Below are 26,000 nucleotides of genomic sequence, written 5' to 3'. Positions count from 1 at the left end.
AAACTAAGTAAACATCCTTATGCACTTTTTCCCGATCAACAATAGTTTGACTACTTCTACTACAACTAGTGTTGCTTAAATCTTTTTGTAATAAAAAGTAGGGCTGTACAATATCTTATCAAAATCATAATTTGAGCTGGTATTATAATGAAATCACTGTTGTATCTTGTTGTTGAATCTGCAAAGAATTTTATAGAAATATCTTGTTGTTCCTGAAGCTTAGACTTCAAGTCTGAATCAACCCGATACCGATGCTAAACAGTAAACATGCTTTTTTTGTGACGGAAATTATTTTTGTAAGATTTTGTGTACATTTGCAACATAAACCTCACTCGCTGACAGTGGTTCTAGGTCACCAATTCCCTCACACACACATCTAAAAGTGTTGCAGCATTTATCAAGCTGTATTTTTATGATTGTTAGATAAGTTAAGAAATCTGTGATTAGGAAAAAAAACTGTAATCATATATTGCAAATCTCACCGCAATTGCAATACTTCAGAAAACTCACAATTAAATTTTTTTTGTCCCGTCGAATAAAATGCTGTTGATGTTTTAAATTAATGATTTGTGATGTGTGCGCTCTTACATCTCTCTTTCAGACACAGTGAGACCTGGCTCTGAGCCCAATAATGCCTTATTACAATGTCTTGATCGAATCAAAAGGCTGCAAAGAGTCTGTGTTTTTCCTGGCCAATGTTAAGACATATAACATGAAGACTGGTCTTAGAAGCTGTACTAAAGACTATAATAATCAGAGGAGAAAGTTTGTATAAATCACTCTACTACACTTATCGTCCACAAATATTTGAGGCACAGATGTGTGTGAATATATCCTAAGAATTTTATTTACAACAAGAAGAGAGTTTAAAAACACTTGATCCATTATAACTTACACAAACCGGTTTTCTTTTTTTGATGCTTCAGCATACAGAAGTAACAGTGGATCTCTGATATACATACAGTCAGTAAAAAAGTAATTCATAAATTAAAACCTAATAAAAACAAGAAAAGTACATGTACATAAAATTATTAGCAGAATACTCTGAAAATAAAGTGATTTTAGGACATCGGGGCTCATTTATGCAATGCTTTTTTTACAGCACAAAATCAGGCCATCAGTCATTAGAAACAAGCACTCGTCTTCATTCTGAAATCAACAATATTTCTAAACACTTTACATTTGGATCTTTTGATATCCATCCTACCCTGTCAGTACAAATCACTGTTAGCTTCAGTAAAAATGTAAACATATTGTAATGGTAAAGCAGGCAGGCACAAAGCTAAGTGCGGAGCAATGTCAAACAAAGCATCACATGTGAAGGAAAACTACCCATAGTATTCCTTTAGATTGGGCCAAATTATTTCCATTAAGCCATTAAACAAGCAGTGAGTGAATTGCATCTTGTTTGAGTGGACTGCTGTTACAGCTTATAAGGCAGTATGGCTTAAGACATAAAAAGACTCAACAGTGCTATGTTGCTTTTTTAAATCAACTTTAAATAACAGTTTTATCAAATTTGTGCCAGTGAAAACTACAAGCCGGGTTCAAATTACAACACAGGTAGTCATTTCCAATTCTTCTCAAAACACCAGAAAAATCCTTCAAACAAAAGTAGCCTTTGAAAATAGGCACTTTTTAAAAATACTGTTATTAGTATTTTACATTTAAAAGTATATTGTGTCTATTTCTAATTGCTGTTTAGCTTTTTATGACTCCAGTTTGTCACAAGCTGCCGCAGACAGAAATAAAATAATGGGATGAGTGGGTTGAAGTAACCCACTATGGCCCATAGTCAGACTAATCTTTATTTCTGTGCACCATTGTGTAAAACCATTTGTAAAGCAGAGCCACAAGAAAACATGTCACAGAAACAACATCACTATGGAGAACACTAGAGGTTTGCCTCTTACTAAATCAGTCGATATTATACACAAAATTGGAATAAGCAAGCAAGTTACCATGAGCAATTGTTTTTCTTAAAGTGATCAAAATAGGGGCAAACAGTGTCAAATTGAATTGTGTGGTGAGGAATCACATGCAGGGGCCTGTGTGCAGATTGATAATACCACGAGTATGCATGTGGATGAAATTGAAAATCTCATGAGGCATTGCGTGGAAGCCCGGTCGTGGCTTGACATTGTCGTAGTAATGGTGTGTGATAAAGATGCCGGAGGGATTCATTGGAAAGGCCCAGAAACCATAGAGATGCACCTCCTCACACATCTCCAAGGCGGCCGTGACCAGCATCAGACCACTGCTCAGCCTTTTGGCTCGGACGCCCTGCACGGCCCAAAAGCGCTGCACATTGAGCAGGTACTGTGGGTGGAAGAAAAACACACCTCGCTGCGAGTCAAAGTCGTCTAACATGTACTTGACTCGGAAAGATACGTCAGTGTTGCGTGTGTTGTAGAATGCCGGGAGCACGACAGAGGAGTTCTCGTAGTTTTGAAGAACTTGGTAAAATGGTCGGCGCCATTTCTCCAGCTTTTGAAACCTGTAAAGCAAACGGGATTCAGACTAGAGCATGAAGGTGCAATAACAAGTGGGTGATCACGTTTACAATGATACCTTTCTGTGATAATACTTGGATTTATGGTGACTAGGTCTGTTTTAGTTCCAACATCAGCCGAGTACTTGTCATTAATGGGTGGAATATTACACCTGCAAAGCACCAATCATGCAACATTGACCTTAGTAGGCCTCTGTACAGCAACAGTGACACAAAACACAACATGAAATAACCGTGAGATTGTTTTACGATACCGAAAGACAAAATCGGCTGAGTCAATTTCCCTTCCACATTTGGTGTTCTTGATAATGCCGCCATTTCCTATGACAGCACATTTCTTGTACTGTGATTTAGAATATGGCATGTCCTGAAAGACAAACATCTAGTCAAATCTAGTAATAGACTGGATGAGATTAATGGTATCTGTTTGCTTTTCAAAATAACTCACATCTGGAAACATCTTAAAGATTTCGGAGGTGATGGGCAGAATTCCACTGGTGTCCACCTCATACCTAAGTTTGGTTCCTGCTGGAGTATTTCTTTTTGTGGTGAACAAAAAGGCAGGAGCGTTGCAGCAGCGTGACAGGGACATTCTTTAGGCAAATAAAGGCAAATATAAATTCAATTCAGTTCACCTTTATTGTCACTGTACAAATTTGTTTTTGCATCTGTGGTTAAAAAACAAACACCTGCAATCCCATCACGCACACCCCATTTATACAAATGTTTCATTTGAAGCTCAATAATGGCTCTAGGTACAAAGCTGTTCTAGATGTCTAGGCATCCGTGCTTTGCAGGAGTCTTCACGTGTGTAAAGAGTCTTGTTGTTGCTTACTTGAAGCTGCTGGTCTCCTCTTTGTTTTGGGCCCATCTACACACTTGTACGTTTCTCCACCTCTCAAACAGCTCAGAGGTTTTAACCCTGGAAAAAGACATAGACACTTGTACAATAGTATATTGGTTACCAAGGGGAATGGGTGACTTGTAGCCACAAGTGCAAGTCATAATTCAAAATACATACATCGCCAAGCCATAACATGAATAATCACAAACAGGTGCAGGCAAGTTCCCAAGAATTCTTTGATTTACTCGATTGATTGATACTTGATTTAAGTCTATTTCTGCTTAAAACTTTAAAGTTTTGGGCCCACCCTGTTGTCACCGTTTGCATTGTCAGGCCACGCCGGTGTTGTTCCTTAAATATCAAAATAAAAGGTCTTACAGACATTTTCTTCTTCCTCCAAGAGTACATCATGATAGCTGAAATTGCCTGTGACTTTAACTCGCACTTCTGTAAATAGTTGTCCTTGACATGACAGTCTGTATGGGTGGAAGAGAAGTCTCGAGGCTTCATTATTGATTGGCTTTCAGGCATAGTGCTGTTTTCTTCCATTTCCAGAGACACAACGCTTCATCACGCACCAAGACTGACAGACTTGTATTAAAGGTCACTGGACATTGTTCGTATTGTTTCATATTTACAGTCAGTGTGTTCAAACTACTGACCATTAATAATCTAAATCCGGGTCATAATGGTCATGTACCTCAGATACAAAAAGTATAAGACTTAATTGCAAAATGTTATACTTTTAGAATGAATAGTGAGTTTAGAGATTTTACAAACCAGTGGTGATGCCAGAGACAAGCCTGAACAAACAGGGAGAGGAGATTGTGTCAAGGGTAACATAAATCCTACGTAAGAGGCGGAAGATAATCTGTTGCAATCACAGAAGGAACACGAAGATATATTTTTCCAAATATTTTTTAGCTTTTATCATGTTTAGTTTACATGTATGTACATAATAATAATAATATATTCTACATATTTACTATTCAAGTTAAAATAATAGTTTGTACAAGTTGAAGTAACATTTTGTAAAATGGTTCTAATATTGTTAACAAACGCCCCATCCTCTTCTGAACCAACTCTGCTTTACAAAGACTCACATTGTCAGGACTTTGACATCCATAATCTCTTGTCTAAGCTCCCTGCATGTAGTGGAGTTGTATGCGAAGGAGCCTTCATAATTCTCCAGAAACCTGTGAGATACATACAATTATTGTCTGGATAAGGATAGTCAAAAACATCAGTAGCAGAAGTATTTGTAGACTACATAGAGAACACTAAATGGCACATTAAGGACAACATTAGCAAGCACTTCAAATGCTCGTGGTTTGACTTCATGAAATACTTATATCAGGCTTGCCGTCAGTGGAATGGCAAATATGATTGAAGTGAGTGTTTGGCTGGTGCAGAGTAGTGTGGTTTTGTTCATATCGTGATATATTTTTATAGTCTAGAGAACAATGTGTGTAAAATTAGAGTCAGCATAATTTTAACATTTAGTTGTATTGCATCTGTTTAAAAACATTGTATATTCATGAATCTTCAATTTTTTGTGTTTGTGTAGATATTTAAATTACATTTGGGTACCAAATACACACATTGAGCTAAATTTCCAGAAAGACTCTTGATGAAATCCAATCAGGCAATTTCTTTGGAGACAAACATTTACTTTTAGTGATCAGAGAGATTCAGTTCACATATTGACTATTGTGTAATATTGTAATGTTTATACAAAACTATTGATGGAATCACTGCAATTAACACAAATATGTGTTGTGAATTACTTGAATTGACTACATAGGGTCTTCAATTAGAAGTTGAATTCTGAGTTAAAATGAATGATGTGCAATAATGTGCAGTGTAGAATTGACATAAATAAGTGCATTTAAAATTATGAGAAATAATAAAATAGATGTTACTTGTGGCTTTAAATTTCCATAGCACGAATGAAAAAAATATAAAAATGATGAAAACACAACAAGCAAGTACAATGTCAGGATGCTTAAAAGGGGATGCTGGGATGAAGCTGTACAAATGATGAAACTGGTTGTCTACATCCACCTGATGATGCAGTGTATTTCTGGAAGAGGATCATATGTCTTGAACGTGTTTGTTTTAGCAAAGACGATCGAATCTTTGCAAGTATGTGCTTTAAAAGGCCAGCCAAGTCAGGACTTAAATGTCTTCATCTCAGTGAATTATTATTTTTGATGTGCACTGCTGGTTAAAATGACTGCATAGTAGCCAGCTTATTTTATTCTATTTTTTTACCATAGCTTGTGTTGACACGGACTGTGTTGACAGCATTGGGTGATTTGTTGGGAAACCCTGTCTTCATATTTTGAAAGTAATTCAAAAGTTTATCCGGGTCGCAGAGAGAGACAATGCAGATGTGAGAAGGGTAGGTTGGGGTAAGCAGAGAGACGTGTCCACACTATGTACATGGCATACACACAGGCTGTGCGAAACATATGGAACACAGGCTGAGAACAACAAGGCATTTGGAAATGGTGCTGGATGGGACACAGGGGAGAAGCCAGTACAAAAGCAACTTCTGAAAGAGGAAATGGGATTCAGGGCATCTGAGGTCAAGGTGGACGGGATCGGAGAACATGCAAGAGCAAATCTGAAGTGCAACCACCACTGAAAAATATGAGAAGTTATACCTTTCAGACTAATGAAAAAGAAAGAGGCATTCTTGTTTTTTGTGAAAGTACTAAAAAAGAAATGCCTTCAGTGAGGCCTACCTGGAAGAGCGTTTTTTTTTCTTCTTAATATCAGCTAGGCAGGGTGTGACTATTACGGAGATCTGAGAATCTGGCTGAAAATTCTGACGGAAACATCTGTCAACATGCAGACAGGTCATATTAGAATTAAAGTTAATGTGATTGAGTCCTGTGACATTCACCACTCATGTTGACCTAAAAAAGACAATAGAGAAAAAGTGCTTCTGTGTAGCATTTCAAAAAACATTATCAGTTGCCCAGTCCACACAACATGCTGGACTGGAGGATTTTGTCACTAGCTGTTCATCTCCCTTTTCTCAGAGGTGTTGTGCAGTCAGTCACGCTGGAAAGATACCTTTTCCTTCCATTTCTGGCCGGCTTCAGAGATCCGTCGTCCGAGAAATTAACTGGACCCGTCCAATTTCCTGCCTCGTCCCCTTTGAGTCGGCTAAACTGTTGCGCACTAATAAGAAAATTAGTCAGTTTATTTGGGATTTATTGTTCTTTGTGTGCAATCGTCAAACAGCAGCTCATTCACACAGGCATGCTTTTATACATCGGGGGGACCGGCATTTTGGCTCAAGAAACACTCACATATGACAAGGAATTAATCATCCGCTTGTTATCATGGTTCAATCAGTACAGTAGTGTCTGTTAATTATTATGGTTTATGCGAGACTGGACTAGTGCCATCATCCCAAGTGAGATCCAAATATTCAGGCTTACACTCTGTTATACTGGCGGGGGAGTGTTAGACTTGTAAATCAATATATTCTTAAAGAATCGTCAAGAAAATGAATGTACCAGTGCAGCTATGTTAATTTAGAGAGAATGTATCAAGTTGAATTAATGAATACATTCATAAGAATAGCAAATTTCTATCTATTGACAATATAATTTTGCTATCAACTTGCAGATTTGATTATTCTAACTACTTTAATATAATTTTATACTTATTTTTAGTGTGACAAATCAGGCTTTTTAATGGCAAAATTCATAATCACAATATTTTGGCTTATAACTGAGATCACAATTACTTCAAGTAATTACTTACTGTACAATTCATCTGTAAAGAAAGCCTAGACCTAATATACTTTATTAATACTGTTTTTACTGACACTTGTTTAAAAAGGTGGCTTTGCTCCAAGTATTAAGAAGTAGAACGAGCACACATATATTTCTGAATATAAGTCAATTAATTATATTTTTGATTACACTTTGCACTTGCAATCAAAAAAAGGATGACTGAAATTGCTATTATGAATTGGATTAATTGCACAGCCCTTGCGTCAGGCCAGAACAATGGGTGCATACACCCCCCCACACACACACACCAAATCAACATTGAGATTAAACGTGAACCACATCACGACTTAACCATGACTCGAACCAGGACATAAACGCATCTTAACATTTCTGTGAACGTGAATCCAAATCCAGCACAGATGTAAGTGTCCATCTCAAGGCCAATTCTGTTTCCCATGTTTCTTTTTATAGCAGTGAGCAGGAAGAATTACTCATCAATTTGATCAGATAGATGACTTGGGAGGCACAAATATACTTATTCTTCAGGCGACCTTTTGAAGTTAAAACGTGTTTCTCTGCCAAAGTGGGTCACCTAGGTAGTTTTACATTTTTTCATTTGTCTTTGCAATTTTTGAGGTAATGGTGGAAAACCTTGTGTAATAAACTGCAGGCTTGTAAATTACATGTAATATTTATATAATGCACAGCACAGCACAGTACAGTAAAGAGCATTTGTGTTACGTAAATTGATATCACATCCTATCCTCGCTCTCATTGTGTGCTGTGTGTGCCCACAGACTGTAGCAAAATGGCTGCCATTTAACTGCTGATCTGTCTCGTATGGCTTGTTCCCTCTTTGACTCTAGGATGAGCACCAGGAGGAAAAGCGCGAGCGGAGGTGTCTGAATTCATGCATCTTCTCTCCGGATGCCATGAATGTGTTGTCAATATTCACCCCAGCGGAATGTCAAAGGTGAAGGGGTTATGAGGAATTCAACCCTGCAGCACATGTATGTCAGGTAACCATATATGTGCTGTTTGTAAATAGTCTGGTTGTGTGGGATAATCCTTCACAAGTCCTTGGTTTGTTGTTCATTTAAAAAAGAAAAAGAAATATAGTCCAGGTTCTCAACATCTGCTCGTCTCACACTGAAATTTGTCTCCAAGTGTAAAGGGAGGGGTTTGCAAATAAAAGTAGCTTATAGTATATCACTACTTGCACTCATGTCTATTCCCCAGGCTGTCATGGGGATGTTATACTCTGCCTTGTCCTAACTGAGTTTATCCTGGTTAAAATAAATGAAATGTTTAAAGGTTTGTGAAGAAATACACATCATCTGACACGTCAGAAGTATGATTAGATTTTGCCTATTTGTGGTGATTGGATGCCTTGTAAGATGTAGGCTAGGACCAGTCGAGAAGGCTGAAACATAAAATAAAATAAAGATCATTGGGATAACAAAGGGAAATAATAACCATACACAGCATATACACTATGTATGGCGTGAATGTGATGCTTCATCTTTGTAAAAAAAAATATATATCAGAAAATAAATCCGATGAAAACGGTTTCTATGTCGCTGGGAAAATGGATGGTTAATTGCCGTTCTTTTCAGCCACTGAAGCTTATTTTCTCCACACACTGTGGTGCCAGTCTGCTCCTATAGACTCCTATAGACTAGAATCACTGGTCAGAGAGAGTTGTGCTTAGCAGGTTTATTCATTCAAATTTACCATTTTGTGCTCCAAAGTCTCACAGTCTGACTCCATCAAAACTACAGATTATGACTTCACACTTACCTTTTAATGTAGTTTTTTCCATACAGTATCTGCTGCAATAATGTGACGAGCCCAAATGCGCAAATAAATATAAAACAAAGAGACCTATTGCCGAGTATGTCTTTACCCGACGATGGGTCGACGTATCCCATTCTGCGGCGCAGCATCCAAGGCCGAGGATGACACCCGAGGTGTCTCTCCGCTGCATTCAGGACCAGAAGCGCAAGTTTCCTTTAACCATCGGACACGGCATTGTCCATCTACAAGCGCTCACTGTCTGTAGACCACGGCATCTTTGTGGTCAGGAAAAACGGATAATCGAGTGTGCTACAGAAACAATGAAATCCGCATTACTCGCGTTGACGCATGATATATAAATATATCAAATAAAAAACACACACACAGGCGTTAAAAAAGACGCACTAGGAGCAGCTGGCCATGTAGATCAACAATGTGCGTCGAATCCGACAAAATAGTGTAGAATAGCATGTAAATAGACCACTGTTAGTTCATCGGTGCAAATGAACATCATGGTCATCGTCTCAAATCTGGTCGGGGCTGCGCCAGTATCACCGCAAAAGGGGAGGACGCGCCTTTTCTCCGTCTGGCGCCAGGGGCGCGCTGTGTCCCAAAGATTCTCATCCTTACTCAGCCAAATACAAGGTCAGGGTGTCCTCTCAAATGTAATGAGGGTTCATATCATATAGGCTGAAAATGACACAATTCATGCCTTGGCTAATTTACTTACTTACTCATTATAAGACCATCAAATGTGTTATTATTTTTAATTATTTATTTTCTCTCTCTCCTCTCTCTCTCTCTCCCTCTTTTTAATACATGTAATTAAATAATGTACATATTTTGTCATTTTAATGTTGATTTGGGTTTCTTAGAGACAGGACCACGCGCCTGGTGAATGATGGTGAGTCTTCAACTACAGGCACATTTTGCCACTGCAGTTGTATGAAAATCAAACACAATTAAAAAAAAAAAATTGTGTCCAATAACTTTCTGACAGTGGTTGTAAAAAAATATTCCAAAAATTACACAATTTTTATCATATTAACACAACATTCTAAAGAAAATACAAACGGCATTTTTCAAGATTGTATATATTTTATTTTGTTAGAATTATTGAAAATGCAGTCAAATCTGACATTTAGAATCAGAATCAGAAAAGGTTTATTGCCAATGAACATAATTCACAAACACAGGAACTTGCTTTGGTGATTCGGTGCAACATAAAACAATAAACAATGACAAAACAACCTACCGGTATATAGATTTTTAAAAAGGCAACAACAAATATGAGTCAAGAAGTATTGTTGTTATACTATACCAATGTCACTTCTTTAATGAGGCCTATGTGAGAAATCATAGACTCTATATACTTACAAGTCTATATTTTCTGTTTACAGTGTGAAATATACACTGTAAAATATAACATATTTCACACTGTAAACAGAAAATATAGACTATGTGTGTTTGTGTGTGGCCTGGGACAATGGATTTAGTAGATGAACCTGGAGGGGGACACTATTTAATGTTGCACGCACGGATGTTATTTCATGCGGCACCGTCACCGCTTCCGGTCTCTTTCCCCCTAGCCATCGGACGAAATGGTATGTTTGCCAAATGATCAGCCAAAATCTTACAACATCAGCCTCATCCAGTCTTTCCCCGGCACAACGTATTTACTAATGTGATGTGAATAATTGTTGCCAGCCATTAGTTTACATATTTTCTGAAAATGTTACGATTTTGTCTTTACTGAAGCGTTGCACACGATTAGTCCGTGATACTGTCATGCTGTGGTTCATTTCCGTGGTTATAAATGTGGTATTTTTAACGCAATCGCCACTTAAACAAACTGAACATTGCACGTATTTAAATACTGCGGAGTTGAGCAGGTTTAACTTGGAACTTGTTGAAATTCAGCCTAAACCGTAACGTCTAACTTGTTAGCTGTTAGCATAGCCGGTCCTAAGAGAAGTGTACGTAAGTCTTGTCGATGATGTCAAATCATACAAATGTCTGAACATATGACTTTATCGTGATTCCTCCTTTTTCGCTGAGACAAGACTCGAGACCGATCTACTGATGTTTTCTGTGAAACGTTTCACACTCTGACTGCAACACTGACAAATGTGCTTTTGCTTTAGACTAAGGGAACCTCATCCTTTGGAAAGCGCCGGAACAAGACGCACACTTTGTGCCGTCGGTGCGGGGCCAAAGCGTATCACCTGCAGAAGTCTTCATGCGGCAAGTGCGGCTACCCCGAGAAGCGCAAGAGAAAGTGTAAGCGCCATCAGAGACCAGCCTTTAGCTGTGGTTTGGCTCTGTAGCTCGATCTAGGCAAGTTTTCTCTTTACTGAAATCATGTTTGTTTTTATGGGTGCAGATAACTGGAGTGCCAAAGCCAAGAGGAGGAACACCACTGGCACTGGCCGCCTGAGACACCTGAAGGTTGTCTACCGGAGATTCAGGTATACAATCTATGTGGATCCTTTATACTGTCCTCAAAATGTCCAAGAGGCCACAAGGTACCACAATAGTTTAAAGAATTTACGGAGATGCCAATGATTTGAACTTTTAGAATATGATCTTAAAAAGGTGATGCTATATTCTTGGTTCAAATGTGTATCTTACCTTTTCATATATTGTGATGTGATCTACAAAGGAACTTGAAGGAAGAGTGACTATTAAGTTTGTCTAGACAGTCGAGACTTGGCCTCCAGCAAATACAGCAGTTGTGTGTAATGTCCGAGTAAACAACTTTGTGCCTAGTCATAATTTATCCCTTCTATTTCTCTTCAGTATCCTTAGATTTGGAAAGTGTTTAACATACTTTTACAGAGTCTATATTTTAAACATATGAATGTACACTTCTAAGAGTCAGCGCAGGTGAACTGAACTAGTTCTAGGGATACTGACCCGGTTCATAACTGTCTTGAGCTGGACCATGTGTCACCGCCTTGTGATATTTGGGGTGATGTGAAATGTAGAATATGGAGGTGTAATTGCGCTGCAGCCGACACTGGTGAATCTCTCCTGCAAAAGCCTAGAGCGACATGTGCCGAAAAAACACTGGCTGAAACTAAACTGAGTGGGGGGAAAACTTGAAGCTTTTATTTTAAAACAAGCGAGTATGATCAGTAAAACCCCTAATTAAACTGCTTTGGATATATTGTGGCGTACAGCATTTTTCAAATTTTGTTCCTAATGTTGTGTCTGGATTTTCTGACTGAAGCGGTGTGTGCGTGTTAAGTTTCCCCGGGCCAGAGGAGCATTATTTTAAATCTTTAATGCTCTAAACGAGATAGAATTAGTGTGGATGAACTGTCGTATCTATTGTGAAAAACGCTCCTGTGAACTGAATCTGGAAAGGCTGAATTTGTTTTTTGATGTGTATAATCTAGACCGGTCTTGTCAATGATGCTATTCAATACTCAAATGTCTGAACTTATGACTTCATTGTGATTCCACCTTTTGGCTGAGACAAGACCGGTAACAACTAGTTTTAAATGGTACCTTCCGATATTCAAGTGAGTTTATGGTGCGTTTGTTCCCACTTGCTGCTGAATATGGAAAAGAAACTGTTCCGCATTTCAAACATCTAGCTCATATATCCAGGTGTGAAATGAGCTAGAGAACTGGAGCTGCAACTCATTTCTATAATTGAGTTGACCATTTCAAGTAATCTATTAATTTGAACTAGATTTTTACTAAATTTGACTCGAGACGCTAAAGGAAGCCACGACAAAATGTAAATCTTTCTGTAAAACCTCTTTTCTAAGCTCATGACGTGTGTAGGAGTATGAAATGATTGGTTTCTAAATCCTTAGTTTCCGTTTATTGAACTTCAGTCCGGATGTGATTGTCTGACCTTGTTATTGCAGGTCTTTTTATTTAAGTGTAGACTGTGGTTAAAATGCCTTGAATTTCAAGTAAAATTAAGCGGTTTGCCTTCATTTATATCGTGACCAAAGGCTTTCTCTCTTCTATTACAGGAATGGATTCAGAGAAGGCACCACTCCTAAACCCAGACGTGCTGCGGTCGCTGCCTCCAGTTCATCTTAAATCATTTTGTTAAAATAAAACTGGTTGTAAATGACTCCTGACTTGTTGTTTCATGATTTGCAAACGTAACTGTTCTTGTGAGCCTTTAAAACCAAAGTTGGCGGTATGACATGTTTATTACCAAATTTATGTTTTGTTTAAGTGTCCTGATAAATATTTGGCTGAGTTCTTGCTCTGCTACACTCGTCTAACAACCTTTTTAGCAGACTCGGTGAACTTCTACATACCACGCTCTACTGTTGGTGGCAGAGCCTTTCTCATGTGCAATGTACATGCACCTAATGGAACTTTAAAACTACTGGAATGACCTTTCTGCTGGTTTGTTAGTGGATGTTAATAAACTGATGTAACCAGAGTTAGTCTGAACTATATATTGTAAGGAAACTTTGACTACAGGTAAAATAAGTAATTGTACGCAGGACCTTATCATTTTACTCTTTCTCATTTGGCAATCGCTCTAAATTCCTAAATTGTACTTCCAGGATAATCATGGCTTATGTTGTGTGGGAGGAAGCTGCAGCTTGACTGAAAGACCACCTGGTTTTGCTTTTACTAGCTGTTGCCCAGCACATACCGTGGCTTTTCTCAATTGCCCGGTGGGATAGAACCTAAATATTGCAGTTTTACATCAGTCAACTTGCAGCGTGGGAAGAATTTAAAAGTTGAAAATTACAAAGCAGAGCTGAGTTCTGATAGACTCGTCATCAAAATAGCTGTCTCCAATTTACACGGAATTTACAACAGTTTAATCATTTAACGTGTGAAGTGTTGTGTGTGGACGTAGATTGAATAGATTTTGCCCTGGTTTACGGTATGGTTGCTGGGTAACACATCTGCTGCTCATTTCAACCTAGGAAGTAAAACTATAAACCCAAATTGTCATACCGGGCAAACACAATAGTGGTAAAAGCTTCGTAATCATCGCGTTCTGAATTGTTTAGTTAATTCTGTCATGCAATAAAGCCCATAGAGTCCAAACATTTACTACAAATGTAACTCACTTAAACAACCTATGCACAGTTCTCACCCAACCTTGGACTTTCTTCTGTCTCGGTGTAATCTTTGACTTTATAAAGCTGGTTTCACGCACCATGGGAACGTTTTTTCTGTAAAAAAAAAAAAAAACGTCCACACTGAGGCCAGAGTTTTCATTGTTTACATAGGTTAAAGGTGGTCAGTTTCGGGTCCCCCTTGTGTGCGGGTGTTTCGAGTCTTATCAACACAAAATTGTGATACAACTTGTCTGTCTGGTATATTTTGTAAAACCTGTCCGACGGTGGAAATGACGGGATTTGTCTCTGGTTTACGTTCACCGACATCTTCCACCAGGCATGCAACGAGGGCATTTCGCCAGCAGGGGGCGTTCATTGGGAGGGGGGACAGGGCTACGCTTCCTTTGCGGTTTGTCCGTCCCATTTTTAGTGTGAGATGTGCATTCGGACAGCAGGAATAAAAGCTCATTCCGACGTGGATTCACGGGGGGGGGGAGAAAAAAAAAACCTTTTAAAGTTTGAGTAGTTTTGCGGCTTTGCATTCGCCTCCACTCCGCTCACACTGAAAAACAGCGCACCTCATCTGCGGCAGAAATGAGACGTGCGTGCGCGATGCCTCTGTGCGTGCGTCTGTGCGCTCACTGTACTAATGTGTCGCTTTGGTTGCAGTGTTTGACCTGGGCCCCGTGTGCGTGCTTCTCGTGCTGTGGTGGGACGAAGCTGCGTGTGGGGAAGAGAAAGCTTCCTCAGGCTCAGGTACGTGATTGGCTATTAATGCACATATGATGAATTAGTTGTTTAATTTTTAACCACTTTATTTAGGGATTTTTTTTTGTTTGAGTGTTTCTTTTTTTTTTTTTTTTTTAAGATGTCATTGTTTTTAAATTCCAAAGTAAACATTCTTGAAGACCCTGATAACAAAAACGTGTTCCTGCAAGTACAATCCCGCAGCCTTACCTCATAAGTAAGTGGATGTAGAGGCTGTTTTGAGGAGAGATTCCAGGTTTCGTGCACACTTGGCTGCTGAACTCAAGTGGTCTTTGGTTATAACATGCCTCTGCTGCTTGCCCAGATTGGTTCCCTTTGTCTCATTTAGTTTGTCACTAAGTAGACTATGTAGAGTAACTGTTTGCCTGTTTTGATTTCATAATATGCTTTGAGTTAATACTTTAATGTTTACTTTTACAAGCAGAGTGTCGTGAAATTGTAGAACCGTGGTGGGTTAGCAAGTATTTACATGTTTCACTTACATTTGAGCTGAGTGCTGCAATGTGAGTGCTGCGTGAGTTACTTTTTATCCAACTGTAAACAGCAAATTAGTGTGTAATTTACTTTCATGAAAAGTTAGTGCATTTCTAATCCTTTGGTATAATTATTCCCCCCTCCCCTCATTCCCAATTGTGTGAACAACAAAGACATATTTGTGCTGCTGTATTGGCAAAGAGCACTTTCCCACTTGGTGCTTTTGTTCAGAAATGATTAGAGATGATTTTCCATAATGACACAGTACTCAGATACAGATGAAGACAAGTCTAACTGAAAATAACATTTGAAACATTTCTGCAGAGTTTCAACACAAAGTGAAATTGGTTCAATAAAAGGAAAAAGCGCCATAACAGCGACTTGGTCCGAAATGCCCATAAAATCCCATTGAATGTTCTGCAATGAAGTCCTTTTTTCCACAGTGAACCCATGCTGTTATCTGCCCTGCCAGAACCAGGGTGTGTGTGTGAGATATGCTGACGACATGTATGAATGTGACTGCGTTCGCACCGGCTTTCATGGAGAAAACTGCACTGTTCGTGAGTCCTGTCTTATCAGATACTTTTTTACAATTTCATTCCACATATTTCCTGAAAAACATCCAGAAATATTTTAGCTGCATGAAATAAAAACACCACTTTCAGCTCGTTGTTGTTACAAGATGAATAGTGCATCATAGCCTTTGGCTTTAGCCTCATATTGTCTAGACCCAAATATTTAAATTAAACAGGACAGGAAGAGACTTCCTTAGCCAGCTGGATTCAATATTTTTTCTCCAGACTAACCTCACTGGGCCTGTCTGAGATACAATCGAGCCAAGTGTGAGGCCGTTACATCGCTCTTCGCACAAGTGAAAAACAATAGACAAATTTGGGGAATAAAAAGTCAATTGAACATTTCAGAGACGGCCCAATGTCCAAAACAGTTGCTGGAACACTCCAATAAAATGCCATTATAATTGATTAGATAATTGCTAGATCTTCCAAAATATATCCTGGATCCTTAAACCCCCCAAAAAATGAAGAAATGCATTTTCCTCAAATGAAGTCCTAAGCCCCGTTCACACGTGCAGCTTTACCTGGGGATTTACCTGACTTTTTCCAGAGCAGTGACATGTGTGAATGAAGCCAGAACTGATTTCCCTGCAATTGTATTAGTCTTGCAATTTAACTAAAGCAGGAAAAGTGTATGTGTGTGTAAAGCCTTTGGTTGCGGGCTTGGTTTCCATGTTTACTTACTGTTATGTTGCAGCACATTGCGAACACAGAGAGACAAATGCCAGGTCAAGTGTGAACAAAGCTATGTTCTTGGACTGAAGCATGTGTGAATGGGGAGAGTGTTCTGGCCATCTGCACATGGCATTTTACTGGAAATTATGTATGAAGGGGCTCTAGAGAAGGGCAAAAGACACTTTTTATACAAATCAACCTGTTGTTTCATGATCTGCACGTAATTTTAAGGGATTGGATTTGTAGGTGAGACACAAAACAAGACAAATAAGATTGCGTGAACATTGTTTTCTTTTTATTTCCCATGTTAGCTGAATTTTGGACCAGAGTGAGACTTTTTCTCCGGCCTCGCCCTGAAGTGGTGCATTTCATCCTTACACACTTCAGCTGGATCTGGGACATTGTCAATAGCACTTCCCTGAGGCACACGCTTATGCGTCTCGTCTTAAGAGGTTCAGAAACAGCACCTCCATGACACATTTTCAAGGTTTGGCATAGTCACTCATCCTCATTTTGCCTAACCAGTCAGATCCAACTTTGTACCCAGCCCGCCAACATACAACTCCAAATACAGCTATCTTTCCTGGGAGTCCTACTACAATGTTAGCTACTACACTCGTCTTTTGCCTCCAGTTCCAGAGGATTGCCCTACACCTCTTGGGGTCAGAGGTGAGCTTCTCAATACTTTCACTCTCCTCACTGTGTGTGTCATTTACGCCTTCTTTCTGACACGTGTCATTACACATTACTACATGTGTAATGACATTAATGCCATGCTTCAGTATCTGTGTCCCTCTCTGTCTATTTAGGTGAAGCTGGGCTGCCTGATCCTGAACTGTTGGTTGAGAGGTTATTTAAGAGGAAGACTTTCAGAAAAGACCCACAAGGCTCTAACTTGATGTTTGCGTTTTTTGCTCAACACTTTACACACCAGTTCTTCAAGACTTATAATAGCATGGGTCCAGGCTTCACAAAGGCTTTAAGTCATGGCGTGAGTTGTGTTTCAGCATTGTATTATGTCATTCATTTTTTCTTCTGTTTTATTACTTTTAATATACCTCCAGGTAGATGCTGGACATGTTTATGGTGACAACTTGGAACGTCAGCTGGAGCTAAGGCTTCTAAGAGATGGAAAACTAAAATACCAGGTAGAGATTTGATATTTTTGATAGTTCCATTAGCAAGGACCTCGCAACCACAAATATATGCAAATAATCATGAAAAAGTATTTAATGATGTGAGATGGATGCTGGTGATCCATGAAAGCTCAAACTGTTGGTATAAGAAGCCTTATAACAAGGCAGAGGTGGAGGCATGGCCTGCTTACGAACCTACGCTAACATTTTACTCTTCATCATATATGCCGTTACAATATTTTGGCAAGCAAGGATTTAGAATAAATATTAAGTATGATATTTTCCCAATATGATTTCCTTAGCTCATAGATGGAGAAATGTTCCCCCCTACTGTTGTGGAAGCTCCTGTGAAGATGAACTATCCTCCAAACACTCCCCTAAACCAGCAGCTGTCCTTTGGTCATGAATTGTTTGGACTACTTCCTGGTTTGGGGATGTATGCCACAATTTGGCTGAGGGAACACAACAGAGTGTGTGACATTTTGAAGACTCTGCATCCACATTGGGATGATGAGCAGCTTTTTCAGACCGCACGATTCATCATTATTGGTGAGTTGGGTGTAATACGTCTTAATGCTTTCGTATCTGTGCAAACTAACCCCTGTTTGTTCAAGGTGAGACCATTCGAATAGTTATAGAAGAGTATGTGCAGCAGCTCAGTGGATACCATATGAAGTTGAAGTTTGATCCGACCATGCTGCACTACACTGATTTTCAATATGGCAACCGTATTGCTCTGGAGTTTGTCCACTTGTACCACTGGCACCCTTTGATGCCTGATGCTGTCAATATTGATGGAGATATATTTGCCTACCGACAGTTTGTCTTTAATACCAGTGTACTCTCTCATTATGGCATAGAGAAGCTGGTGGATTCTTTTTCCCGACAACCTGCTGGCCAGGTAAAGTTAGTCGTCATTGGTTTCTTGTCTCAGTGTCCAACATTTTTTTTTAATCTGTGTCATTTTAGATTGGTGGTGGTTATAACTTGCATACTGTAGTGACTTATGTTGCTGTGAAAACCATTGAAGCGTCCCGACTTCTACGTATACAGCCCTTCAACGAGTATAGAAAAAGATTTAATCTGAAGCCATATACATCCTTTAGAGAGTTTAGTGGTAAGAAGGGAAAAAACAGCATAACTCATGCCACAATGTTCACACAAATGATTCATACTTTTTACTTTGCAGATGATGAGGAAATAGCCCGTCAACTTGAAGAATTTTATCACGGTGACATAAATGCGCTGGAATTTTATCCCGCACTCATGTTGGAGAAAACGCGCCCAGGAGCAATATTTGGAGAAAGCATGGTAGAGATGGGGGCCCCCTTTTCCCTGAAAGGACTGTTGGGGAACCCTATATGTTCTCCCCTGTATTGGAAACCAAGCACCTTTGGAGGCAAAGTTGGATTTGACATAGTGAATTCTGCAACATTGAAAAAGTTGGTCTGTTTAAACACCAGAACATGTCCCTATGTGGCATTCAGAGTGCCAACCCAAGCCGAATTAGAAAAAGAAGACAGAAATAAGAGAAAAGATGAGCTATGATGTAGGATTTTGCATAAGTTTAAACATTTTGGACACTTGCAGAGTGTTTACACACTGGTTTACATGAGCAATGGTACAATCTTTGTCTGGTCTGACGCCACGATGCACTGGATTACAGATGTTTGAACAAATTTAATCCAGGCAGAAACAAAGTGTTGACAAAGATTAATATAATTTTATCTTATTTTCGTATTTCTTATATTTTGACAATCCAATAGAAGTGTGCTAAAATGTGTCTTTAAAGGTAATACGTTGGAAGACACATTTTAGCACAAGGTATTGAGGTATTGTATTGTTTAAGACAAATGTGAAAGTACTGTAAAATGACCCACTAAGGTGCAGATTCATGCACATATTTGAAAGATTACAACAGTTTTGTTTTTTGCACCAAAGTTTTTATAATAAGCAATAAACCTGATGTTCACATTTTTATATCAAAACAACTTTCATGATATCATCAATAGAAAAATATACTGTTATATTTCACATGTAAATCCAGTGATAGTTTTATACATAATATTTTAATAGTAATATTTTTCCAAATGTAATATTTTTGCTTAATAATAATTCTGTTGTGTTAAGTAAATTGACGACTTTAAATTGTCTCTAGTGAATGAATGTGAGAGTGGAGTAGTAGTAGTGCACCTTTAAATAAAGCCGTGGCTACAGAGCCGCAGCGCGGTCAAGTAGCCCAGCAGTTTCAAGAGCCGCGGCACGGCCATATAGCCTCATGGCTAACCCTAACCCGGCGCGGTCAAATAGCCCATCAGTTTCAGGAGCCGCGGCACGAAATAGCCCAGGAGTTTCGGCCGCGCGCCGCGGCTTGCAAATATCTCCATATGTTTGGCAAAACACTTTTTAAAAATTTGTGATAGAATTTTGTTATCCTGTTTTTGTCGGTGTAGTCCCTCATTCGTCCAGGAGTGTTCCATTGAAGAAAAGGGATCAGTTGTAGTGATCTGGACTCAAACAAATTCAGTTCTAAAACTGAGTCCAGATGACTACAACTGAACCTTTGTCTACAATCATCCTGATTTTGTTTTGAATTATATGTTGTTTGTTTTAAATGGATCTATATAAGATAAGATAAGCCTTTATTAGTCCACACAGTGGAAATTTGGAAATGTCAGTGTTACAACCATGGATGTATATTATCGTATGTCCATGTTACGTATGCTGCCTTGTCGTTCTACAAACCACTCAGCAGGGGGCGATAAAGAGGCTGCTGTTGGTTCGTAAAATACTCACAAAAACTGAAGAAGTTGATCGGATTAGCCTCTGACGTCACGTCATCAGTGGTCCTTCGCCCCAGATCCTGATCCCGGTCCTGGAGAGACAAGACGGGAGTGACTTTGGTATTGTATATTATCAGAGTGAGCTGCAGAGTGATGTTAATGTGGTTTAATTTCAGCCGTTGTATTGTTATGCGTAATTGAAGGCTAACGGAGCAGGCTAACATATGAGCTAATATACTGTTTATAGCATAGCGTTAGCCATGGATCTACTATATTATTGCGTTAGCCCACAAACGGGTCTACATTGAATCTGCAAGTGCTTCTTTCTCCGTGTGATGGTTATTGTATCTCACTTTATTGTAGTTAAATGTGGATACGTTTATTGTAATTTGTGTTAATGTTATTAAAACACTCAAGGCGGATTAACTATAAAAGCGTAACGTAAAGAGATCCCGATTAGCGACGGTCCAGTGCATCATAATGCGCTCCGTCACTTTGACACACTTTCACTTAAGCCAAGTGACCTCAATAGGCTTCTGTCAGACGATGTTGTTATAGAAGATTAATATACAATACTTTGAATCCAGACATCGATTTATTCTACAAAGTTACTAAAGATAGTTCATACGTTTTGTTGCACAACAGCGTAAGTATGACATGAATCGTTTGTTTATTTGTTTGTTTTGAGTTTTGCTAATGTTTTTTGTTTACCACAGCTTGTGTCTGTCCTTCCTGAGCTGCGACCATGACGACTTTGGATGACAAGATTTTGGGAGAGAAGCTGCAGTATTACTACAGCAGCAGTGAAGACGAGGGAAGTGACAACGAGGAGGAAGATGGGGACGGAAAGACCATTCGTGATGCCAATGTGGCTGAGCCTGAGCTGGACTACAGTGCTGATGGGACATCAGTAAACACAGGTCACATATATAGCAGTTCACTTGAATGTCATGAATTCTAGGTTTCACAGGCTTTTCAGTGAACCTGAAATGCTATTTTTCCCACAGGACCAAAGGGTGTGATCAATGACTGGAGGAAGTACAAACAGCTTGAAGTGGAGCAGAAACATGAACAGAAAAAAGAAATGGAGAGACTCATCAAAAAACTGTCTATGACCTGCCGCTCAGATTTAGATGAAGAAAAAGACAAAGAGAAACAAAAAGTTATACAAGACAAGATCAAAAGCAAGGTATAAGAAAATGCTTTAATTCCCTCAGAATAAAATGTATAATTTATAATTGGCGCCAAAATGGTAACAACTTAAATGAATATGGTTCACGTTTCAGATGACTATGCAAGAGTATAACATGCTGCACGAGGAGCAGGATGATGAAGACTTCCTTCAGCGATACCGCATGCAGCGCATTGAAGAGATGCGTAGGCAGTTTTGTCGAGGGAAACGCTTTGCACAAGTCTATGAGCTCAATAATGGCGAAGACTTCCTGGAAGCTTTGGACAAAGAGGACAAAAGCACTCTTGTTATGATCCACATTTATGAAGCGGATGTCCCAGGATGTGAGGCCATGAGTGGCAGCCTCATGTGTCTGGCTCAGGAATACCCTCTTGTCAAGTTCTGCAGTGTTCGCAGCTCGGCCATCAGCACTAGTTCGATGTTTAGAGACAGTGCTCTCCCTGCCCTGCTTGTTTACAAAGCGGGGGACCTTATTGGCAACTTTGTGCGCCTCACGGACCAGCTTGGGGAAGACTTCTTTGCTGTGGATTTGGAGGCTCTATTGCAGGAGTATGGCTTACTGTCAGAAAAGCCACCCACTGTTTCGACAACAATTCGCAATGGAGCTATTGTACAGACCATCCAGAGTGATGATGACTCTGATCTTGATATAGACTAGATGCTTCTGGGGGGGAGGAAAACATCCATCCTGCATGTTGATTTGTGATGTCTGTTGTACTACAATTACTGCACTTATTATTATTAGTTTATTTAAACGACAGGTTTGTACTGTGTGAATTTAAATACGGGACATCTGTAAATCAATCCTCAATTGTATGTATTATGTTAACTTTTTTATTAGTGATGGACCAATAAAACAACATTTGCTTTGGAATTTAGTAAACTAGCGCTAAGTGTGTTGTTATTTGCAAATAAAAGGTTTTAAATTACATTGTTTGGTCTGTGAATTCCTGTGTGCTGCAGTTGCTGAGTTTCCGGTTCAGTAGATTTACCACTAATTCGATTGTTCTAGTTCTGGCCAATTATGTCATTAACACTGACTGCACTGTGCTTACAAAGGCTGAAGCTAACTACAAGCAACTATAAGTAGTTATGATATTTACGCAATATTTAATATAGTTTCTTTCACTAAAGTTGGTCAAAGCCATGAGTGAGCAGCAGCATTAGAGTGGGCTGTGCTAAAAGGAAGACATGATGTGCTTTAATGAGAGGTTCAGCCGAGCCGTGCAGGTAATTTTCACAAAAAGCCCGCTCCAACAAAAGATGAGTTTCTGCATTGATCCCTGCAAATAACATACAAGTTTTTAGATGCTTAATATTTTGTTGAAGAAGTCCTGTTTAACCATGTTGAGACCATTCATCCCATAAATGCTCAATGTTTTCATTGTGATGCATTTCATTTTCATGGTGTCCAGGGTCTGCACGTAACAAATGTTCATGTTAAAAATGAATATACTGTAAACATTTCTAGTAGTGATGTGACTAATGGAAGAAACATCAAAGAAGAAACAAGCTAGAGGATGATGTATTTTACATAATTTACATGATTACAACTTTTAATGAAACAGATCAGTCCACAGATCTAGATCAGTGGTTCTCAAGCTTTTCACCTAAGAAAAAAATTGCTTGGAGCTATACCAGGTCTAAAACTGGACTATTTTCAGCTCTAAATTTAGGCTAAACCATGTCTAAATTTGGATTGCATCATTTCTACAATAGTAATAACCAATAAACTATCAAAAGGAGGACAGTAAAAACTGTAAAATGTACTGCATTTAGCAAAAAATGAAAGCTACCGTTTGAGTGATGAATAAGCATCCATTTGAGTTCCTTGAGAGCTTGAGTGAGGTTTTCCAGCTGATCGTGAAGATGGATATTCTCCTCTATCAGTTTATGAATAGTGTCCTGTAGTTCAAAAGTTCTACTCTGCTGAACCAGCGCAAATGCAAAGATCAGTTTGAGCAGCCCCATCACAAAAACAAATCAAATAGTATGCATGAAATCACATGCTTAAGTTAATCACAATCATGCACAGCAACAGGAGAAAAAGAGGTTGGAGAAGTAGCTGTGACTATTTGTACGGCTCCCAAAAGCCCTGCTGGAAAACTGCCAGTGGCCTTATGTAAAATCAATCTCCTGTTTCTGCATCAGTAACCAGTGGCAACACGACCATGAAATTGCACACTCTTTGAAACATTTTTTCCTGAGCGCAAAACCAACAAATGCCTGAATTTGCACCACTTAAAATACCTAAACGAATACCCAGTACTGCCTTTTCTTTTTTTTTTTTTACAATATTGGTGCATACTCCCAACATGCCAGAGGCTCTTAACCCGTCTCTCCTTCTAGACCTGGACCAGCTTCATCACTGAACTCCAACCTGCAGCACCAGAAGAACCTAAACAAAGTCGCAGAGGTGAGTTCTTTTGAATTTAGGTCACGGGTAAATGGGACCTAGTCAATTATACCAAATTTACCATAATGATAGCTAATATTATTAATAATTCATAAATCACTGCCCCTGAAAGAGTGTTTGTCTTTCACCTACATCAAACTCAAGTTTCACCCCTGGAAACCCTCCATCAAAGCCTTTTAAGTAATTCTGGTCTACATAGTAAACCTATTTTATTTCTATCCTATAAGAGATTTGAATTTGGTTTCTTTAATGTATGCCCTTTTGATCTAATAGTTTTTTCTTCTTCATCGTTTTATGTTGCATTGATTCACAAGGTCCTGTTTGTGAATTCTGTTCATTGGCAATAAACATTTTCTGATTGAATATACTTTTTACTGCTCTGCCCAGTTCTTCAATAACTGTCAAGACACTTGCATCACCATTATGGTCTTTAATGTTTGAGCACACGATTAATATAATACAAGTATTCAGACCCCCTTTAATTTGTGTTGTAGATTCAAGACTTAAATTATATCCGTCATAAGTCTTATACTGAATGAATAAAGGACCCAGAAAATGTCCAACATGATTTAATTATGCCCAAATCCTCATAGTATTCAATTCAATTTTTACTTATCCATTTTATTACCTAACGGCAACATAAAGCGGGTCAGTCAATTTTGTACAAATTCCCAAGACAAAAGTTGAATTCCCAATTTTTATTTCAGGTTTACAGACGCATTTATGCAGTCTTTGTGGCCCTGGTGCGCTTCTTTTTGACAACAACTGGCTTCTGACTTTTCAGAATAGCACTGGCACACCGCAGAGCAGCCTGTGAAAACAAAACACATTATGGTCAGCTGCAATATCACTTGATAAACAGTACTGAATAAATTACCAGAACGTACCATGCGTAGGTCTTTTCTGTATTTGCTTTTGCGAATGATGTGCCTCAGGCTGTTGAGAGTTGCACGGGAGTTCTTGTTGATCGTTATCTTCTCATAGGAGTTAGCAGGTTTGTGCTGACCTAAAAAGTAGTGTCCCATTAACTCCACAACTCAACCATAACAGTCTACTGAAGTCAAGGATCAGAATCTATGCCATAACATCGTGCCATGAAGGGATTGTAACATAACACATTATGCTAGGTCTTACTCTTATGCATTTTATAATCCTACATTAATTTGAATGTGTGTACGTATGTATATAAAAAACACTTTTGCCTTAATACTAGCCACATAAAAAGCAATGTGGCAAATGAGCATTACATACATACCTGCGCGCTTCTTCAGTACAACAACAACACCTTTTCCATCAGGTGCAGGCTTAACGCCAACAGTTTTCTTGTGCACCAACCCATTGAAGCGGAAGGAGTTCTTGGACTTCAAGTTGTTGGGCTCCTGTAAACACAATCATAGATAATTATCAGCTAGGCTTCGTTTGCAGTGAAAAGTTCTGCTGTTGGTCTTACAGTGCTGTAGGTTTGTCCATTCCTCTTGATGAGGAAACTGGAGCAGTTTCTAATGACCATCCACTGCAAGTGGGACGACATGCTGTATCTACAATAAAGAACAATGTCAAATCAACACGGGATGTTCGCAGAAACGAGCCAGTGAGTTTGTTTAGCTAACAACCCCGATTAACACAATGTTGAGTGAATGACGGTTAGCTAGTTAGCTTCGGTTCATTGCGGCTACATGGCGAGGCCTAGACCGCTTAAGTTTGCACTACATATTTCTACACAATAAGCAGAGCCAGATATACTCATGTGAGGTTCATTAATCATACAAAAACACAGCCAATATAAAATAAGAACGTCTATTGAAGTTAGATTAGAAAAACACGTATTTTACAACGCTCTCAAGGCAAACGAGGCCACCACGTTACCTTTAAGCGGAGGAAAGGAAAGACGAGACCGGAAACCGCTTAACAAAACCAGTGTTGGTGATCCTTCCGCGCCGTGAGCTTACCAAAGAAAATAATAGAAAAAGACAACAACATTAAAACCGAGTTTATTTCGTCACTGCAATACATATTTAT

At 39.0% G+C, this 26,000-nt stretch overlaps 5 protein-coding genes and 2 non-coding genes across 11 annotated transcripts in view; 5 read left to right on the top strand and 2 right to left on the bottom strand.

The window, feature by feature from the left end:
- Positions 1–26,000, top strand: part of LOC140367887 (uncharacterized) — a 59,962-nt gene that overhangs the window by 32,030 nt on the left and 1,932 nt on the right. The window lies entirely within an intron of this gene.
- st8sia5 (ST8 alpha-N-acetyl-neuraminide alpha-2,8-sialyltransferase 5) lies at positions 822–9,531 on the bottom strand. Of its 5 annotated transcripts, XM_072454641.1 has the most exons (9): positions 8,912–9,531; positions 6,441–6,548; positions 6,107–6,202; positions 4,460–4,552; positions 3,348–3,434; positions 2,961–3,105; positions 2,767–2,879; positions 2,572–2,664; positions 822–2,497 (listed from the first exon to the last, which is right to left on the bottom strand). In XM_072454641.1, exons 1-9 carry the CDS (start codon positions 9,055–9,057, stop codon positions 2,035–2,037), a joined length of 1,344 nt encoding a protein of 447 aa, XP_072310742.1. In that variant the 5' UTR covers positions 9,058–9,531; the 3' UTR covers positions 822–2,034. The 5 variants fall into 5 exon arrangements, with proteins under 5 accessions (XP_072310742.1, XP_072310743.1, XP_072310745.1 ...); XM_072454642.1 differs by lacking the exon at positions 4,460–4,552; XM_072454644.1 differs by lacking the exon at positions 6,107–6,202 and having other exon boundaries at positions 8,912–9,529.
- Positions 10,419–12,990, top strand: rpl37 (ribosomal protein L37). The gene is made up of 4 exons (XM_072453568.1): positions 10,419–10,512; positions 11,053–11,188; positions 11,292–11,376; positions 12,901–12,990. Exons 1-4 carry the CDS (start codon positions 10,510–10,512, stop codon positions 12,968–12,970), a joined length of 294 nt encoding a protein of 97 aa, XP_072309669.1. The 5' UTR covers positions 10,419–10,509; the 3' UTR covers positions 12,971–12,990.
- Positions 10,893–10,973, top strand: LOC140368467 (small nucleolar RNA SNORD72). The gene has a single exon (XR_011928178.1). It is a non-coding gene; the product is annotated as a small nucleolar RNA SNORD72 (small nucleolar RNA).
- LOC140368466 (small nucleolar RNA SNORD72) lies at positions 12,314–12,395 on the top strand. The gene has a single exon (XR_011928177.1). It is a non-coding gene; the product is annotated as a small nucleolar RNA SNORD72 (small nucleolar RNA).
- pdcl (phosducin-like) lies at positions 14,655–22,494 on the top strand. Its single transcript, XM_072453499.1, has 13 exons — positions 14,655–14,718; positions 15,648–15,764; positions 16,766–16,906; positions 16,980–17,123; positions 17,264–17,445; positions 17,519–17,602; positions 17,893–18,139; positions 18,205–18,491; positions 18,560–18,707; positions 18,780–19,135; positions 21,110–21,293; positions 21,381–21,562; positions 21,660–22,494. Exons 2-13 carry the CDS (start codon positions 15,710–15,712, stop codon positions 22,221–22,223), a joined length of 2,574 nt encoding a protein of 857 aa, XP_072309600.1. The 5' UTR covers positions 14,655–14,718; positions 15,648–15,709; the 3' UTR covers positions 22,224–22,494.
- Positions 24,668–25,560, bottom strand: rpl28 (ribosomal protein L28). Its single transcript, XM_072453567.1, has 4 exons — positions 25,432–25,560; positions 25,237–25,360; positions 24,869–24,987; positions 24,668–24,792 (listed from the first exon to the last, which is right to left on the bottom strand). The coding sequence occupies exons 1-4, from the start codon at positions 25,510–25,512 to the stop codon at positions 24,703–24,705; spliced, it is 414 nt and encodes a 137-aa protein (XP_072309668.1). The 5' UTR covers positions 25,513–25,560; the 3' UTR covers positions 24,668–24,702.

This window comes from Eucyclogobius newberryi, unplaced genomic scaffold, assembly GCF_026437365.1.
Source record: "Eucyclogobius newberryi isolate DKJ021-1_F unplaced genomic scaffold, fEucNew1.0.hap1 SCAF_2, whole genome shotgun sequence".
Lineage (NCBI taxonomy): Eukaryota > Metazoa > Chordata > Actinopteri > Gobiiformes > Gobiidae > Eucyclogobius > Eucyclogobius newberryi.
This window is presented reverse-complemented; position numbering and strand designations above follow the sequence as displayed.

Bases quoted from the DNA above. Each gene is read 5' to 3' on its own strand.
- st8sia5 (XM_072454641.1), bottom strand. From the start codon at position 9,057: ATGCTGCGCCGCAGAATGGGATACGTCGACCCATCGTCGGGTAAAGAC. The intron at 3,106-3,347 runs GTAAGCAACAAC...ATTTGCCTAAAG, and splicing joins GAGGAGACCAGCAGCTTCAA to AATGTCCCTGTCACGCTGCT. The intron at 2,880-2,960 runs GTGAGTTATTTT...TTTGTCTTTCAG, and splicing joins TCTTTAAGATGTTTCCAGAT to GACATGCCATATTCTAAATC.
- rpl37 (XM_072453568.1), top strand. The intron at 11,189-11,291 runs GTAAGCGCCATC...TTATGGGTGCAG, and splicing joins CGAGAAGCGCAAGAGAAAGT to ATAACTGGAGTGCCAAAGCC. The intron at 11,377-12,900 runs GTATACAATCTA...CTTCTATTACAG, and splicing joins GTTGTCTACCGGAGATTCAG to GAATGGATTCAGAGAAGGCA.
- rpl28 (XM_072453567.1), bottom strand. From the start codon at position 25,512: ATGTCGTCCCACTTGCAGTGGATGGTCATTAGAAACTGCTCCAGTTTC. The intron at 25,361-25,431 runs GTAAGACCAACA...TTGTGTTTACAG, and splicing joins ATGGACAAACCTACAGCACT to GAGCCCAACAACTTGAAGTC. The intron at 24,988-25,236 runs GTATGTATGTAA...ACTACTTTTTAG, and splicing joins TGTACTGAAGAAGCGCGCAG to GTCAGCACAAACCTGCTAAC.
- pdcl (XM_072453499.1), top strand. From the start codon at position 15,710: ATGTATGAATGTGACTGCGTTCGCACCGGCTTTCATGGAGAAAACTGC. The intron at 15,765-16,765 runs GTGAGTCCTGTC...TTCCCATGTTAG, and splicing joins TGGAGAAAACTGCACTGTTC to CTGAATTTTGGACCAGAGTG. The intron at 21,294-21,380 runs GTCACATATATA...TTTTTCCCACAG, and splicing joins TGGGACATCAGTAAACACAG to GACCAAAGGGTGTGATCAAT.